We start from the raw sequence: 18,520 nt of genomic DNA, 5'->3' as shown, positions 1-18,520 counted from the left end.
ATAACACATTCCTGAGATCATCCTGTGACTATTGTTATCCGGTTTCTCCACGACACCATACCTATACCCCTGACTCGAGAGTCTTTCAGCTTATAATGGCAACTAACATATTCCTATATGACTCGACACGAGGCACGAGACGCAATGGTACTGTAACACCAAGCTATGCTATTAAAAGTGACAACGCGCTTAGTCTCTGTGTGAAACCTACCCCCGCGGTAGTCAGTCTGGCTAGCCCTATTTGTGCAATGTAAACACGCCCCCCTATTGCATTCTACCCTATTCATATCCTAGCGGAAGTGTGTGTACACAGCAGGACAAACCCGAAGCACAACGGATACCAAGAGATAGTCTGAATCAATCACATATCATCTTCAGATTGGAAAGTAGAAAAACTCGATCAAACTCGATTTTCCCCTGCAGGAAGTAAACATCGTGGCAACCGCGTAGTCAGGGGCGAAACTGTCGCCTCCACCATGCACACTCGGCTCAACTGACTGACCGCCGTCCAACATTAAGCAAACCCTACCGCATCAATCTAATACGGCCGAGTGGTGAGCTTTGTGTTACTATTCCCACGTTTGTTGGTCGTTGCCAATCCTACATATCATGACAAGCAGCAGCCAAGACCCCAAGAACCCCCCAATCCAAACTCCCTGGGGTCGATCACATTTTAGGGCTTAGCCTCACCCCGGCCTTCCCGAAAACTGAAAAGCGCCACCCAAACTGCCAGAGAATCTGACGCTGGCCTTCTCCGAAACGGCTGCTTCCGGGCCCCGAAACGATCTCGGTCGAGAAATAAGCTGGTACCCGACTGTTTGGACGTGACCCTTGTCGGGATGGCTGCTGGATGTTTGTTAACGGTCAAGAAATTGGAGCTGTCAATATCGGGCAGATGCTGACTTTGACTCACCATTTCACCGACTGACAGCATGGTCATCTTCAAAAATGACTTTTCGGACTTGACGCAAACGATTACTTATCACTGAACCGAAGGCCGCGGATATTTGATTGGAGCGATGGTCGGGATTGCCCTATCGGTCATCATCTGACCCCCACACCATTTGACAACTTCACCCCGGATGTTGCGCGGGACTGTTCTGCCTCTTGAGGGCATGCTATCATCATACTTTCTGAGGTCCGGACACCATCGGCTTCTGCCGCGTTATCATGAATGGGCATATTCTCACCACGCTGATGACAGCGGTATCTTCCATCAAACTAAGTAGAACGGATAGCTAGGACCCGAAAAGAAAACTACAGGCATCTCATCAGGTCATTTTCTCACCGGTGCCATCAAACAAGTTGTCAATAACCTCACCGGTACCCTTCCAAAAGAGCAATGATAGACTCACTCCGAAACATTGACGACCCCAGCTGAAAATCCCGTTTTCCCTCATCCACGTGTGCGTCAGAAAGCGCTGAAGAAAAAAAGGAACAACAGGATACTCTTTCCAATCCCATGCATGTCTCGCTCTCGAAGACCCTGTGCTAACCAGTCAGAGATCGTGGGCTTGCATGCCCAAATCTCAAAAAACAAGACACTGCATTTTTTTCGTTCTTCCACACCCACTTAAAACGAAAAGAAAAAAAGATACATGGGTGAAACAAGAGGGTACGTTCCGCCCAGTTAGAGGTACAAAGACAACTTTTTCCCAGCTCTAAGCTAGAAAGGGAATGGTCTCGTCTTGACAGTATGGGTAAACAGTATGGAATCCGCAACCACACTTCCAAACAGAAAAACGGTTTCCGCTGCTCTCACCCAACCCCAGACGATGGTGGAAATCCAGACCGGCGAGAATTTCTCTCACCTTCAGCTCGTCATGGCCAAGCTCGATGCTCAGGACCTGTGTTGCATACTCATCCACAGCTCCCAATCAGGAAATCGGCGAATACATTTCGACACATTCTTCAACCCGCACCTCCATCACCGACCCACGGCAATGACAATTCCCTTCCGCATGACCACCCATGCGCAGGTCCTCCAAACACCGAAAAGAAAACTATCAGCACCACCAATACCACCCCATCTCCGTGAACCTTGTAGCCACCAACGTCACTGCTCACCCCCATGGACCTAACAGCCCGAAATCCGGCTCAGCTCCCTTTGGCCCTTCCAGGTCCTTTCAGAAGACATCACTCACGCTCCACACGCCAGCTCCAGCCACAAACCTGCAAACCGGAATCCGGAGTAAACTCAACCCCCGCCCTCCGGAGTAAGAGGCGCAAGGTCCATTTCTCAAGCATAAAAATGGCCGAAGGATAACCTCACAAGGCTGAGGGAGGCTTCATGAATGGTGGGCGATTAATCTATGCTTCTCGCCGTCGTATATGTCGCCTTCCACCGTCGACCTCAAGCACAGCCCCCTCTTTTCATGCGGCTCTTCGCCAGTGATAGGTAGGTCCAATTGTAAAGGTCCATCCACCGGGGCATATCCAGCCTCGCGAATAAATCCAGCCAATACAGCCACTCGTGTATCCCCACCCCCCTCTCATTTCGCCTTCTGAATGGACCGCACAATCCAACCAACCACACACCTACAACAACCCCAGCGTTTCATGTCTTTTCTGTCATTTTTGACGATCGACAGGCATGCATACATACATACAAGTCACTTTTTCCAAACGGCCTACACGCACATATCTCAGCCCTACCAACTTAGGTGAAGTTGTATCTGCTGTGTGACCCAAGCTTACTGCAACCAACTCTCAGTGCAAAAAGCTGTTAGTCCCAGCAACAGTTCCCGTTCTCTGGCGCGATTCCACCAACAGCAGCTGCCAGACAATCAACCCGCCTAAATATCTCCCACCAGCCCTTTTTTAATCCCGCCAAATGTCAACCCAAAGACGAGCAAATATCCCACCAAACAAGCGGTCAGCCTAACGCTTGTGGTATATACACCTTCATTCCCGGTAGCCAGCCAGCGCCAACCACGGGAAGCCCCAATTCCCCCCGTCTTTGTCGATCGCCAAACTCCAACCTCACCCAGTCACCAGATGGATATGCCCAAAGCCCGTTGCATCACGCAAGTAGCTCCCACCCCGCCCCCCAATGTTTGAGGCTGTAAGATCTATCACCGCAGCATGCACGCAGATTGGTTCTGTCGGCTTGTTCCGCTAAAAGACCGCCCGAGAAGATGGTGGCTTAACTTACAGTGGAACATCATTCATCACCAGCCACGGCTGATGAGAAGAAATAAATGAAACAGATGCAGGACAAGGCTGACCTCGCCGTGATTTTTACACCGGCAGCGGCAATTGCAGCTGACTGGAATATGCTGTTGGGATGGCAGCGGGATTTCGCCCATCGCTCTCGGAGATGGGAGCTCCGGGACCGAAGCCTTCCCGCAAAACGGATCGGAGATGGCGGCTGGCTGCAGGGGTTCGTCGCAGACCCCCCGGCGAAGGCCGGACCGACAAGAGCAGAGGCACATGGCAAACGTGAAAAAAGTCAAGAGCTGGTCAGAAGAACATAGTATCGGCCAAGACAAGACCAGTCATCACTTGACGGCAGCGGGACGATCCGGCAAGGTCGTTAGACCGAGGTGAAACAACATCCAACAATGATTACTTTCTGAAAGGACGCTGCAGCAACCAAAACACGGGCCTCAACGGCAGCCGCGTTGCACCAGCATAATGCTGTGGTAGCGTGATGGTGTTGAGTTTGGTGGTGCAGTACCACTCCTATCTGGCAAAACCAGGTCCAAGAGATGGAAGTACAAGGCGTAATGGTTTGTCGGGATCGAGACTCAGCGTCAGCCATATGTCAATGTCTTGCACTGTCTCGCTGCCGTTATCGGCCTTCTAGTCGAAAACAGTTCGTTGATTACTTTCAAGCCTCGGTGCGTCCAGCTCAGAACTTTCGGAGCTAGTTCCGGAGATCTCGTATCTTGTATTCAGGGGGGTGTGCTAGGGAAACAGGTTGAGCCCGGTTTCTGTCTCTTTCTTCATGGCACGATATCTCCTGCCCCACCCACAGAAGACAAGCGTGTCCCAACTCTTCAAAATTGGTTCGTGAGCCTTGTGCATGGCGGCAGGCCCGACTTCGTGTGTTGCTGTTCAGAGGTTTGTGCGACGACACCAAGGGCGGGACGAGCAGAAGCAGCGCGCCTTGGCAACAGGTCAAGCCCTGGACACAAGTGGGCACGGTGGGGGCAGCCCCCAGGGTGATGGTGATCCTTGTGGTTTTAGGCGACTTAGCCCCGAAACCTTATTTAGACAACAGACGCTTCCAGTGAGCTTGCCCCTACCTTGCTTGGCCTCTGGTGTTGGTTCAGTGGTTGAGGCCTGACGATGCTGTTGGTCCGGCCCGTTCTAGTGCAAGCTGGGTGACTGCGCCGCACAACAACTCCGAGGTTTGCTCCGTTCGCGCCCGAAACTACGGAGTTGTCCACACGTGCTGACGCGGAACGGAGATCAGGTTCGGGCCATCCCTGATCGTCTCTTACCAATCGCCAACCTTCGCCTTGTGCCTGGTTAACATTTCGCCGAAAGCTCTCGGAGTTTCAGCAGTGGGAATCAAATGGATAGAGCCACATGAGAAGAACCAAGAAACGGTGTTCCCAACCATCTGCCCTCGCGTTGCGGATAGCGCAAATGGCCCTGGGCACTACGCTACTGCGCTGTCCGTCCTGTTGTGTTCCCAATGGCGCTCCCATTGCGGGGGAGCTCAAGCCCCTCTACCGCTCTCTCGGGTCGAGTTGGGGTGTACGAAAGGTGCGGGGAGTCCCAGCGGTTGTCCCCCCAGTTGGAGAAGTGCCTTCGGTGCCGTGTAAAGTGACAGATCGCCGGCGGTGGAAACACAGACCCCCAAACGCTTGCCATGGCGCGCACTTGCAGGGTTCTGGCACCACCACCACACGCCATGAAGAGCCAAGAACCCCTATGGCTCCCACTAGCGCCTGCGCTTTTGACCTCCAGTCTCCGAAGCCTTCCTTGATCTTTCGCTGCTTGATTTCTTATGACAGTGTTCTACACGGAGCAGCCGAACGAGGGACCTCCGGCCAAGTTAAGTTGCTAACACTGCGCCGCGCCTTTGGTCACCCAGTGACATCTACTCCCCTTCCTGCCAAGGCTGCCAGTGATTTCTCATGGAGGGTGCCTAAGGTTCTGCGCAGCCAGGACATCTGTGACTCAGCTTGTTGTGTTGTAGTTGGGGATTCGGTCGAATCAGCGGGGCTGGCTTCCGCGGCCTGAAAGGTTCGGTGGGGTTATCCTCAATATGAGTTCGAGGCAGTGCATTGGCAGCGATGCATCGGCACAGGGTGTGATTTCGGGGGGAGGGGGGGGGGAGGACTGGACCGAGAAATGAAACTCTCTCGTTGGTGAGCAACCCAATGATGACGAGAGCTAGCAGACCGGTGTGCGCGGATGGCATGCCGGCTGCTTTGGGGATGGGGTGCTGACTCTTGGCGGACGGGTTGTTAAGCCTGCTGCCCGCTAGCTTAGGAGGAAGCAAAAAGAGGCATAGAATATCTGAGCAGGTTATGAGACGGACAAGATGTGTTGCTGGCCCTTCGAGCTCGGTTCATGCAAGTCATCCTGAGGTAGGAGGGAGGGTGGACCAGCCCCAGACCGGCCTCTTCGGCAGATGAGCGGATAGGCGGTGACACGACACAGCCAAGCGTCCAGGGCTGTACAACCTCAAATGACCGTCCCCGCCGAATTTTTGAAAAATGGCGATATGACCGTGGTTCAAGATGCTGCTGGAAGAATGTGCTGTATCGTAATACAGTTACATGATGGCCCGGGGAGGTGAAAACAACAAAGTGTGGCAATCAGCTGGCATCCTCCCCAGGGTCGTTCTGCATGGTTGGGGGGGGGGCGGCCTCATGAATCTGGCGGTTTTCCTTGCTGATTGTAGCGCTCTTTTTTTGCTCAAATTGGTGTACGGTTTTTTGACATGTTGCATTTCCATGGCGTGCATAGTGATGAGATTGTTTGCTGCGGCTTACCCACCCTCACACGAAGGCAGATAGGAAAGAGCAGAGGACCTAGCTAGAGACATTCGCGAGGACGAGAGTAGGTCCTTCCACCCATTGTGGCCATGGAAACTGCGGAAAGATGGCCGGGCCACACAGGTTGAGGCAGACTTGCGGGTACGCACACAGCCATACAACTGCAGCAGCGATTGGAATCACCTACTTGAAACGTGGCAGAGCAACTCGTCGCTGTGGGGAATTTAAAAACGCGAGTCCAGTGCGATGCGATGAGTGTGATGCCATCCCGGCCTTCCGGCCGCCAGATCAAGCCGGGAAGCCAGCCACCTGCAGCATGGAGCTCTCGAAGCATCCCGGGGCCGCGTCGTATAGTCCGGGCCAACCTAGAATGCAAGTCTCCACGTATTCGATTTGCGATCCTTTCAACTCTTCAAGGTATAGGTGAAGCAGAAGGCATAATGATGGGAGGTACCCCGCCTTTTTGTGAAGCCGTTGCCCTTTTGGGGTCACCTTATCACCGCTGGTCAGCATGTTCCTCAGATGCAACCACCGGGTCCTTCCGCATCTCCTGACAGGCAAAACCAAGGGGACACGAAAACCAACAGAGCAGATTAGTCAGACCCAATCTGTTCAAAATGGTCCTCCGAGGTTGCGTGATAACTGTATTCCCTCCCCCCCTGGAGTATGCAGCATGCTCTGAAGCCATAATATCAGGGTCGCATTTAGATAGCCCCAGGTGTTTGAGGTCAAGACAGAGTTTGTGCGAGGTTTGGCGGTAGAGGTTGAGGGCCGTGGCGCTTCTCGTCTGCCTCGTGTCACCGGCCGTCAGATTCTGGCGGAGAACCAACCAACCGCAATCAGCTGCTGGGGCGATCCTTCGGTGTTCGAGTCCCTTGTGCAACCAAGCTTCGATTTCTTGTGTTACATTAGATGAGAAAATGGACTGCCACACTAACATCTGTCGTGGGGACTAGAGAGGTGTTGCTCCTGTGCCTCGCACCAACGTGCAATGGCCTTGCTCTTGTTAGGTCCTAGTCATGCTTGGCTGAAGGTGTTCGTGTTACACAGTTGACAATCTTGCACCTGGGTCCTGCCCGTTATTTTTGACGCGCTGGGTACACTGAAATGGATGAACCAGAAGCGCGAACAAGGCAAAGCGGCCAATACGGTAGACAGATCAGCTTGACAGGCTGGTTTGACCAAGTCAGAACAAAGATGAATACATTGAATGTTAGAAAAAAAGCAAGGGAGTGGAAATAACAAAATGAACACGCCAGAATGGAAATCCCCGCAGACGAGCGAGAGCCGGAGCTACCAACAACCTTGAACGGATTTAGGGGCGTTCGTGATCTGAGCCCTCGCAAGGTTTTCCCCTGCGCCCATCCAACCATTTCCCCATTCCCTGTTCCGAGTTGTATGAGCCGTGTTTTTGATCGCCCACGCTCAATGCTGCCCGTCTGTCGGTCCTGTGTCTGCCCAATCTACCTGTTCCTATCGCAAAGGTCCTGAATTTCTCGGCGGCCTGGCCTGGGCCAAAAACATCCTTGCGATTCCCTCGTGGCCACCCTGATAGTACAGACACTATTCTGCAGCACTTGCAAGAAAGTCTGTTTCGGCTTGTTCCCTTGAACCCGACTGACGCGGCTGAGGTGTTGTTGGTAGGTGACACAGGCCGTCGTTCAACCTCCCTGCGCCGATATCTCGCCGCCAAAGACAAACACATACCGATGATCGCTGAAAGGCAACAACGTCCAAGAAGTAAAGTAAATGAAACGCAACGTGTGGTGGGTTGGGTTGGTGAAATCTGACAAGGCAAATAAAAAAGACAAAAACAGAAATTAAAGACGATGCACCCGGGTATCCTTGCAATGCTCTCTGACCTGGTGGTTCCGACCCTTGTACCTAAAGCCCTTTTTAAACAACTTTCCTAAGCCGAAAAGCAGGAAAGATCAATAGAAGTAGAAGCAAATAAGCCGACGAAAATTCCTCCCAGTAACAACCCAACCGTTTGGTGTTCTTTCCGATCCCAAGTCCCGTGTATGTATCCGTACCCATACCCATATCGCATGCGTGTGTGTGTGTGTCTGTGATGTGTGGCGTGTGTTGTGGTCAGCATCAGGTAAGCTGTTCAAACCACCGTGCCGTGTAGCAATCACCCCTCCATTACTGCCAAGCACAAGATAGAAAAGCCGAAAAATCCATGCCCCGTAGAATCCAGTTTGCCCATCCCGCTCTTGATAACCGATTTCCTTGTGCCTATTCCCGACAGGCTCGATAAGCTCTAGAGACCTTTTGTGCTTTCCAGCCTAAGAGATCAAGAACCGGAAGAATAGAAAAATGCTCCTGATGTTCAACCACCTGTTCAACCACCTTTTCTTCCACTTTTTTTTTTTTTTTGGTTATATATTGTTCATGAGATTTTGCAGAGCTGTTGTGTAAAGAGTAGATCATCGCTCGCTGGCTCGTTCAAAGTCGTGGAGCGCCCAAGCCGTTGGTAGAAAATGTGTCGTTACGTCAAATAGGTACAAGCTGACCGGCGTCGTGTGTCTATCACGTCATGTTCATTGCGGAAGAAGAAGAAGGCGGTGGAATGAGCGTAGGGTAATGTCCAGCCGAGCTCGGCTTGCCTTCGAACCGGCTGCAGCGGTTGTTGGCGTAGTAGGACTGTGGTGGGTAGAAGATGCTTGGAAGCCCTTCCATCTCAGGCTTCACCTTGGCTGGGTCGAATCCTGTACTCATGGAGCTGTTGGTCCCGCTGTCCGAGGCATCGTGACGCGAGTGCGTGAAGAGTTCAACTGGGTGATGCTGGTGATGTCTCGGATCGTGTTCGCCCTCATAAATTGTTGCAGGGTAGTATTGATAGCCCTTCGTTTCGGCGATGGCCTTGACCTCATCCGCCGAGATCATGGGCTCCATGGTGAGCTCGTGGTGATGTCGAGTACCGCCATACGGATTAGAACGAGGGTCGTACGATGGGTACCCTCCCTGGAGTATGGATGGTCCGGTAGAATAATCACCACCGGGGCCCATCAGTCCCGGCGGAAAGCCTCCACCGACACTGCCGCCGCCAGAACCTCCAGGCCCGCTGCTCGTGCTTCCTCTCCTCTCGGGCTGGTAGTGTCCAGGAGAGCGCCCACGCACGATCATCTTGGCAGACTTTTTGTGCGCAACTTTAATGTACGAATCCGAGCCCTGCTGCTGCCCAACATCTGCCCACAGCTCCACGATAAGGTGATAGTATTGCTGTGCAGCCCTCCTCTTGCCGTTGTTGGCCGTGGCCTGCTTGAACTGAATACGCTCAAATGTGTGTTCAGTGGGAGCCGAGTTCTGCGGAGGAGCACCAAAGCCTTGATCGTAGGGCCTGGAGGATGCGAGGCCGCCGTCTGGCCCGTACAATGCGAGTGGATGGTGTGTAGCCTGCTGCGGCTTTGCTGAGAGCCGGACTTTCTCTGGCTTGGCGATTGGCCCTTTGTCTCGCTTGGGCGTGTGCTGGACGAGCTCAATGGAGTGGTTGTCGTTGTCTGCCACGACCGCAGAAATACACATGGCGAAGCCGAACACTGTGTGCGCCTGTGTAGATCCCGTTGGCTGGAACTGGATGCCCGCATGCGGGAGCACGGGCGACAGAGAGAATGAGCAAATGCATGAGAAGTAGTTGCGTCTATAGCAGGTCCACTCATTGTCGGCCAGGAAAAAGCCCTTGTCGATGATGCCGTTGATGTCCACCTTGATGGGAGTCGAATTCTGGTCAGCATATGACAAATGGCCGTGTTGTGTCAAACTTCCCAGTGGCGGGATGTTTTGCTGCGACTTGGACCCGAATCCAGAGTCCATCTTGAGAGAGGCGTAACTGGCCGGGCTGTTGGTGGGCGAGAGGTGAGGCCGTCGTGAAGGGAAGGAGGGGGACCGCGGGATAAAGTGGTGATCTGGCTGGCGCCTGTTGAAGGAGGGCGTCCCTGTCGCGTAGATATCACGCGCAGCACCCAAGTGTGATCCTGGATGCGGCAATGTTGTGGACCGAGGGGCATGTGCCATGCCCGAGGGGCTCGATGTGCTACTGCTACAGCTGTAAGCGCTGGGAAGAATCGAGTGCGCCATGGGATGGCGAGCTCATAACGAGAAGGCAGAAAAGAAGCTAAGTGTATCACGTACTTGGAGCCCAGTCGAGGCCTGACGTCCAGGCCGGGGAAGACGGGGGGGGCGGAAGAATAATAATGACCGCCTTCAGGGGAGTACGGAGTGACGGGAGGCGGTGGGATCAGGCTTAAATAGGAGGAAGGCTGCGTTGGTGCTTCCGGTATCGTTGACAAACTGTTAGTGGACCCCTGGGTGAAGCTGTGAATAGAGACTTCGGGTCAGCACACGCGGCCACGCCTCAGAACCATGCAGAAGGGGGAACAATGATGGGGCAGGCAGGTAGTGTCAAGCCAGTTCGTCCACAGGCAGGGCGTCCACAACGCGATGCTCGGTGTCCCCAGGCTCCCCCCTGCTGCACCACTGCAAAACACTTGTGCGCCGGTAGGACGGTGCTTGCTAGGTGGTACTGCCAACGTACTGCCAGCTAGGTGTAGCACAGAGCCACCTAGCAGCTGCTAACGGAAACCGGGGAGACAGAGGACGGCGCATGCGGCAACAGGCGCGGGAGGAAGGCTCACAAAGCTGCCGATCTCATGTAACCCGTCCGGCGCCGAAGCAAGCACCCATTTCTTCCGCCACCGCTGCACTGCAATCGAGCGAGGTTGAAGATGAGGAAGATGACAGCACCTCGAGGCACCCACCCCGGCCAAGTCCAGTTGCCACAAGACGAGGAGGATGCGGCAAGCCCGAGGCTTGGGGGAAAACAAGAACGGAAACTTGGGGTATGGGATACTGACGCTTGCCTGGCTGCTTGCTTGGATGCTTGCCCGCTCGCTGGCCTACTTGACGAAATCGAATCTGGAAGAGGGAAAGGAAGAGAAGGGGTGTGCAGAGGGAAAATAGACAGAGGGTGCAGAAGTGGAAAACAGCGTAATGCAGGGGAAAAATAAACGGTGTAGTTGCGGGTGGAGAGCGCGGCACTGTTATTTGAGCAGTACGAACAGACCGAGTGCAATGCCACAGGACCCTTTGCCAGTAAAAAAAAAAACGAGTGCCCCCCAAGGAAAAGACCAATGGAAAATTGCCCACTGACGTACGTACCACATATGATCAGTAGGAGCCGGGATATCGAGATAGCCCAGTCCGGGACCTGAGACTGACGCGGGCTCAAAGTCCTGCTATAACACGCACCTGTTAGAGCACTATTCCCATTTCTGTGTTGGCTGGTGTCTTTTTGTCTATCCGTTCTCGTGGCCTTCGGTCTCGAAAGAAAACAAGAAACTCGGAAGAGCGAGGGTGAATGTGGAGAAGGCAAACGGCAGGGACAAATCAGGACCGAGGATCCAGAGGCAGCACTCGAATAGAGTATCTCATGGCTTGTTCCCGGGGTACTGCGTTGTGGTTGCGGGACTAATAAGCAGAAGCCGACGAGCGGGTGGTGATTGTCGAATGGATGGCGTGAATGAAACCTGTGTGGCGTCTGAATTGGCGAGCTAGATTAGCAAGAGCCCTGCCAGTCCGGCCTCACAGCAACACCGCAAGCTAAATAAAATAACAAAAAAAGGTGAGACGCGGGGAAGAGGTCGACGAGAGAGCAGGGAATGATGGTGAGTGGTGGGGCGAGGCAGTTGGCCAGTGACCGGTGAGGAGGATGGAATCAAAACTCGCGCTGGTTTATGAGGCGGGGAGTGGTGCAGTGAACGAATGAGCGAGACTGAATCAATTGCTGGGGGCGGTGCGTTGAGAGGCAGAATTGTTTGCTCTGCGTGGATGGGAAAATGGGTTTCGAGCCATGGACGAGATGAATAGACAAGGTAGGTAAGGTAGGTAGGTGCCGTCCCCGTTCCGGTGCTGCTGGCTGCTGCCCGTGACAGTGGTGGTCGAAATATCAACGAGATCGATCCATCCAGCTGCTGATGCTGCTAGGTGCTAGGTTCCGCTGCCACTGCTGCCTTGGATGCCAACTTGCAGTCCGAATAACACCCAGCGAGTACCTCGACAGGCTGCCCTGCCCGATTGCACCATGTTGGTAGGTAGCATCGAGGCCGCCGTCCAATTGCAGGGCAGAGCCAACAGGTACGTACTGCCGTGTTCAACAGTACATCAAGGTACCGGTGTGTGTGCAGAGGTACCTACACGTGTATGTAATGTCCTGCGAGCTCCTGGTTGGCTAGTCCGAATTTTGGTGCAACCTCACCAACCCCAAGAGGCCAGAGGCAGAGCAGCATGGAAACAGCACCCAGTGTCAGCACCGACAATGGGTTTCGTAGCGCGCCCAGCAGCCGGGATGCAGCCCTCATGTCGCACACAGATCCCCGTTCAGGCGACGCGCATCTTTGTATGTGCCATTGAAAGACCCTATATTTTTTTTTTGCTCTGACTCTCTCCTCTTTGGAAATGCCAACCCAGATAGAATATGGCATTCCTCTTGCTTGGCAAACTCGCCGCGGCTGCTGGGTGGACGAAGAAGGGAAATGGGGCTGGGCTCAAGGGAGATATCATCTCGGGGATGCTGGGATGAGTGTAGCTGCGGAGGTCTGTTGAACTCCAGAGAGCTGGGAGCAGTTGACTGACGGACGGACGAGGGAGTCGGAACGGAGGGCATGGAAAGCGACTGCATGCAGCAACCCCGGGGCCTTGGCCCGACGATCGGAAAGGGCGGGCCCCAGGCCAGTCCAAGAGATGCGTGACAACGGTGCAGAGAGTCGAGTGTGCCGAGTGTGGAACGGTGGGTGTGCTGGTGGTGGGTATAATGGGAGGTGTGTGTTTTGAAAATGATAAAGAGAATGGCGCCAAACAGCTGCAAGGCCAACCCACAGCCTCGCCAAGTCGGCATAGCAATATACAAAGAACGAAAGGGAAAAATATGGAGAAAAAAGACGACGAAACAATTCGCAGGGGTGGTTTTTTTGGGGTTTTTTTTAAGCTGTTACTGACCTTCTTATGTACAGTGATTTCGAGTGAGGCAAATCGCTGAACCCGAAAATATCTTGCCGTCGATGTTGGTTGCTCGAGTCGTTCTGCAAGGCTGGCTGGCACTCCGTACAACTGCCATTGCCAAGAGGTGCTCGCCGTTGAGTCGTCCAGGAGCCACAGCAGAAACTGGACTAAAATCCAAAGGCTCGGAAAAGATAGGGTTTGAAAGGGAAGGAAAAAGAAAAGAAATTCGGATATACCTTGGGGAGTGGTTGATTCATGCGAGACGCCTCGGCTCCAGCGGGGAGCAATGTCTTGCTGCTGACAAGAAGGTCTTCTTCTCTTCGCGTTTGCGGCGCCTGTAGCGATAGCACCCATGGTCAGCTCATGGATTTCTTACATGAGAAGGTAGACGGGGCCCGGCAATGTTGCCTCTGCCGTCCCTGGGGCTGCACAGGTAGTTGCAAAAGCGACCGCGCATGCCGAGGACGGCGAGGCGAGATTGGCCGTCGGCGAAAGGCCTGCGGACAGAACACCACCGACGACTCGCGTGCCTTCGCTGCTGTCCAAAACCGCCCGAGTGTGCAGCTATCGTCTTCCGTGTGGCTTGCAGCGTGCTGTTCCAGAAGCGGATTGGCTGGAGAAAACTTAAACTGACCTCAGAACGAGCCCCTGTCTTGCCAAGCCGCGAGATCACCAGCCCTGCACATCGACAGTAAGGTGTCGTGCCGTTGTTTTTACCTGCCCAAAACCACTTCTGTCAGTCAACATATGGACTCAGACCGGCCTCTCACAGTCACGCATCAATAACAGTCATCGGTCCACTGCGGCGGCCAAAAGATGGCGAACGGGTGAACATTAGACCAACCCTGTCGAGCAACTGCAGAGAGTTGGGAACAGGTAGGTCCCTGGGTGAGCAAGCTCGGCCATGTTCCAGGTTGACTTGTGTCGTCTGATAAGAGTTCGACGAAGGTGGCACCGAGAGCGGGATGGAGAATCATCTGAGATCATCCAACACTCGCTTAGTCCGTCGAGGTCTTGATGCTATTTTCGAGCTCGTTTGTTCCGATGCAGATATTTCTTGGCTTTGGGCTCCGAGTTTCTTGGACCAGCCCAGTCCTCTTTGCTCGGGGGGAAATGCACCTCCATGCGGTCCCAGATGAGTCCATGTAGAATCGGGATCCGTTCTCAGACTAAATCTCGCCGACTTCTCTGATTGCTCGGCGCCTTGTGTCTTCATGCAGGAAAGTGAGGCATCTGTTGTTGCATTCGGGTCGGAATCCCGTGAGACTGAGCGTTCAAGCTGGCTGGCTCTCTGAACCCGTTTCTCGACCTTCTCCATGAGAACAGATCGGACCGAAAGGGCCAAGCAGAGGGAACATTTTTGATATGACTCAAATATGTTAGAAGAACAAATCGATGTGCTTACCTCGACCGAGTTCCTCTGAAGACGAGCCTAGTTTCTGCGTATCAACGGCACTGAAAGGCGGGTCGATCTCGCTGGGTAGGGTTCGGAGCTTCTGAGCAGGGTAGAACGGGACGAGCCGCTGCGATGATCTCGTGCCTGGGCCTTTCCCTTCTGCCAGACGGCTTTGCGTACTTCTAGAAGCCTGTGGCGCTTGTGACAACCGATAGGAGCCCCTTTCTTTGTTTCGAAAACGCCCTCTCTCGAGTCGTGCTGATGATGCAGGCACGCCGTGCGAGCTTTCAGTGCAGGATCTGAGATCGTGCCGATGTCGAGAAAATCGTTGTTGACCCTAGAGTCGTGGCTTGAGATCGATTCGCACGGGCTTGAGGGAGAAAAGGGGGCCTGTTGCCGGTAGCCCAAATGGCACAGCGGGGTCGTACAGAGAAGAATCGGTGAAGCGTCTCCAGAGCTAGCGCGGCTTATGGTGGATGGGGACGAGAATGAGGGTAGTTTGCCTTGAAGACGGTGGCTTCGGTAGGGGTTCCTGTGCCTTCTTAAGCCCAGATCGAGCAGCCCGTGTTCCGCAGAATTTTGAGACAATGACAACGAGGACAAACTGAGCGGAACGAGAGGAGAGCCCCGGTCTTTTTAAAAATAAAAGACAAGCATCGAAAACCGAACCTTGATACTCTATCTCGGGCAAGACCTGATGAAGGGGTTTAGATTGCGTTCCTCCTGGCATCATGGCCGAGTCTCCGGTAGAATCTTGCCCCCCCGGTCAGCTAACCCCCATGTAAGTTTGTGGACAAGCAAGGCCATCTCTGCCAGCTCAGATTCGGGCGAAAGGACCGCACTGGACAAGCAAAGCAAGAAGCCGCTCTAGTTGCAGGCCCATGACCCCCTCTACTCCTGCTGTCTTTGAAAGCCTCAGGCAAGCAAACTCGGGTCGAGGATCAAAACTCGCCACTGGCACACGCCCCCTTCCCTTCCTCCCCATGTGCTAGATCTGACCCAGGTGAGCACGAGGTCATAGCGATCGTAAATACGGCGACAAGTACCGACTCAAAGGTTAACTGCCTACCAGTATGTAGACGTCGTTGCTCCATCTCGACAGGGGGGGCGTGGGCTCAGCAGCGAGTATCCCGACAAAATCTCGAGGTATCTGTAGCAGGTGGCCCAGGTCGAAAACAAGGTCACTACCCTACGAGCTTCTGCGGTCTCGTCTTCCATGCATCAGATATGCAAGTACCCTACCGTGAGAATGTCCTTAAGGAGCGCCACAAACACCCTTTGGTTGATTTGACTGACGGTTTTGCTAGGCCAGAAAGCCAGTCCAGCACGGATAGTTGCAGCCATATGACAACCTCTTTGATGACAGGCTCGACAAGAGACCCGCCCTGCACCACTCACCCGCTCTCTTCACCGTGTCCCCTTCTGAGCCTGCCAGGGAATCGGAACCGCGAGTTGCGAATCCGGCCGCATCTCGCGCTGCACTGTAGGTAACAGAAATTGCGCTAGGTGGGTTGGCGTATAGCAGCGTCAGCGTGTTGTTCCGTATGTCAAGGTGAAGCCCCCGCCAGAGCCCATCGCGCAGAAGAGCTAGTCGGACCTTGACCAGACAGGCGGGCAGGGCCGATTCCAGTCCGTCTCTTGTGCGGCCTTCCAAGGTCAAAACACTGGATGCTGGCTTTCAATGGAGCGCACCTCTGGTCTTCGGCCCTATAAGCCTTGACGTGTTCGGCCGTTGCCGACAATAATCCATGCAGCGGAATCAGAGACAAGCCCATACAGTGCTGTGCTACTCAAAATGGTAGACATTTCGACCCGGCACGTGAGAATTTGGCGACTGAAGCCCGCTTCCAAAGGTTGTATCAGTTCGAGACTCTGGGGGCTTCTCCTATCGTAACCACAGCTCGGAGCCTCAAGATTGACAGCCAGCCCCACAAGCAACCGGACAGCCTCAAGGAGCACAACCGCTGACGGCTGGTGGTGGAGACGGACCATGAAAAGCCTCGCGGTAGCTCGCATTTCCCGTATCAACAGAAAATGCAAGAGAAGCAGTGGGAGGCGTTGATCCGGCCTGTGTGTGCAATATCACGGCGAAGAAGGTTTTTCGAACGCTTCCCCGGTGAGCAGCCGAAAGACGGACATGGAAGTGATACTCAACCCAACTAGCGTTATCCGTACCCGAGCCTTTCCATCCTTTGCAAAACACGGCCATCTGAAGAGGCCCAAAAATACACCGTGAGCTTCTCGAAGAGGGAAAGTCGGGATCTCCTCGTGTTGCCCTGGTGCATGGTCGGTATGAGCTGATGACACTGGATCGTCAAACGGGCCAGTACGGGTGGACGATTGGATACTATGTCGTTTGTGCAGCTTGCCGTCTCCTTCGAATTGATGCACCCACCCACCCGCCAATCCGGTGGTGGCAGCAAAACCTGCTGGAGCCTTTCCAGTGCGGGTAGCTCCCTTGTTTCAGGTGTGATGGCCTTTCGGCCGTTTCCTCCAGACATGAGGGAGCTTGGGGCGAATCCTGGTAGTGATTGGTTCATCAGACCGAGTGCTAGAAGCCCAATCAAGCATGGATGGCAATGATTGAATGATGATTCTCATCCATATCCTCATGAGGGCGGAATCTGCACCCAAGCACTTCCCCTGAAGATGAACAGGATGGCCGCTTCCAGCTTGGACTTTACGAGATCTTGTCGGGGATGCTATCCTGGATATCCCACTACCTCCTCATTCTCCCCGTTTCCCGGCGGCAGTTTCTTTCTAGAGCCCAAATCCACACCCTCGTCAACAACTGAGGGTGCTTGATTTGTCTGTTGATATGCCCATACTGGAGAAGTGACGGCTCGGGCCGTTGGCGACGGTTGATGCGGTGCTCATTACGCAACAGGCTGAAATCAGTCAGAGGCTGTGTGCACGCCAAAGTCTCTTAAAGACCCTGGCATATCCACCGCTGCGGTAGATGATAGTATCACTGGGGGCCATGCTGACCTCGCGACCAAAGAGAGCTGGAGGCCCCGCTCGGTCGTCGCCGGACCCGTTGCCGCATGCCGACCTGAGGGCTGATCATGAACCAAGACACAGCGGGCGCCTCAGAACAATGATATGCGCGTGCCCCGTCCTGGCCACCTCTCCCCTGCTTTCCAGATCTTGTGCCATGTGACACCTCATCTCACCCCCAGCTTTCGAAAAAACCAAGGGTCTCTTTGAGCGACGCAGCCCGGCGAACCATGAGGCTATCTGGAGCCAAGCAGCTCTTGTTCCACCTTTCAAAATTTCCATATCCAGACAACGCAACCTCGCATCCTGCATGAACGATTAGCAACCTTCCCCGCGTGTTGTTGCTTTTCCTGCTCGTACCGCTGCTGTCAAGTAGTGCGTCACAACTCCAGATCTCGTGACAAGGCGGCGGCAGATAGCTATGGTTCTAGTCCCAGATTCCAGGTCTGCACTACACCAAGCCACGGGGTGCATGTCTAGGGTGATAGACGACATTGTGGTTTGCTTGCTTGGCTCTCCAGGATGTACGTCCCGTTTCGTCGGCTAAGTACGGGAGAAAATTAGGAGGAGCGGATCTGGACCCGGGAGGTTTCGGAAAGGAGCTTTCTTGATGTGAAAAACTGATAGTTGGCCTCGAGCTTGTCCTTGATGAGTTATCCTTCCCGTCATTCCAGAAGTGACTCCGGGAAGCCTACAAACATCTCAGTCTTTCTTTCTCTTTTTCCTTTGTAGTAGGGAGTTTCCCTATCTGCTATGACCTTACCCTCATCGCTTTTCTCCCTCACGACACATTATTCTCGCGACTCTTTCCCGTGTTTGCTCCTGTCGGCGTAGGCTTGGGCTTGTAATTAATTAAGCTCAGCTTCACAGCCAAGAGATAGTGGAGTAGGTGGGGCTAAGTGGAGTCAAGATGCCAAGGCTTTTCTTCACGGGAGCGCCACGATGCCCCACTTAGGCCAATGTCCCCATCAAGGGATGTCACCTTGCTTCGATATGGCAAGCGCAGATTGGAGTTGAAGATGCATTGAGGAGGCATGATACGTACGATTGATCACTGATTCTGGTGGTCAGCCGTCTTACTCTGAGTTTTTATCTCAAAGTTACATCACAACCAACCTCCAAAACACGGAGACTTGCTAGCAGAGAACCTATCTCGTTTATTTGCGCGCGC

General features: G+C 53.8%; 3 protein-coding genes across 3 annotated transcripts; all 3 read right to left on the bottom strand.

Moving 5' to 3' along the window:
* Positions 1 to 275: 275 nt before the first annotated feature.
* On the bottom strand, positions 276 to 11,228 carry QC763_122920 (uncharacterized protein; the record flags this gene model as incomplete). Its single annotated transcript, XM_062908857.1, is given in 6 exon segments — positions 276 to 5,065; positions 5,075 to 5,429; positions 5,498 to 8,297; positions 8,310 to 9,996; positions 10,092 to 10,219; positions 11,220 to 11,228. Coding segments are annotated over 3 exon segments (1,644 nt in total). The 3' UTR covers positions 276 to 5,065; positions 5,075 to 5,429; positions 5,498 to 8,297; positions 8,310 to 8,489.
* A 1,981-nt stretch (positions 11,229 to 13,209) lies between these two features.
* On the bottom strand, positions 13,210 to 15,082 carry QC763_0026930 (uncharacterized protein; the record flags this gene model as incomplete). The annotated part of the gene is made up of 4 exons (XM_062905467.1): positions 13,210 to 13,250; positions 14,362 to 14,479; positions 14,533 to 14,984; positions 15,022 to 15,082. 4 exons carry the CDS (start codon positions 15,080 to 15,082, stop codon positions 13,210 to 13,212), a joined length of 672 nt encoding a protein of 223 aa, XP_062772014.1.
* Positions 15,083 to 17,521: 2,439 nt separating this feature from the next.
* Positions 17,522 to 18,476, bottom strand: QC763_0026920 (uncharacterized protein; the record flags this gene model as incomplete). The annotated part of the gene is made up of 3 exons (XM_062905466.1): positions 18,113 to 18,476; positions 17,710 to 18,040; positions 17,522 to 17,605 (listed from the first exon to the last, which is right to left on the bottom strand). Exons 2-3 carry the CDS (start codon positions 17,842 to 17,844, stop codon positions 17,522 to 17,524), a joined length of 219 nt encoding a protein of 72 aa, XP_062772013.1. The 5' UTR covers positions 17,845 to 18,040; positions 18,113 to 18,476.
* Between the last annotated feature and the right edge of the window lie 44 nt (positions 18,477 to 18,520).

Source organism: Podospora pseudopauciseta, chromosome 1, assembly GCF_035222475.1.
Source record: "Podospora pseudopauciseta strain CBS 411.78 chromosome 1, whole genome shotgun sequence".
NCBI lineage: Eukaryota > Fungi > Ascomycota > Sordariomycetes > Sordariales > Podosporaceae > Podospora > Podospora pseudopauciseta.
This window is presented reverse-complemented; position numbering and strand designations above follow the sequence as displayed.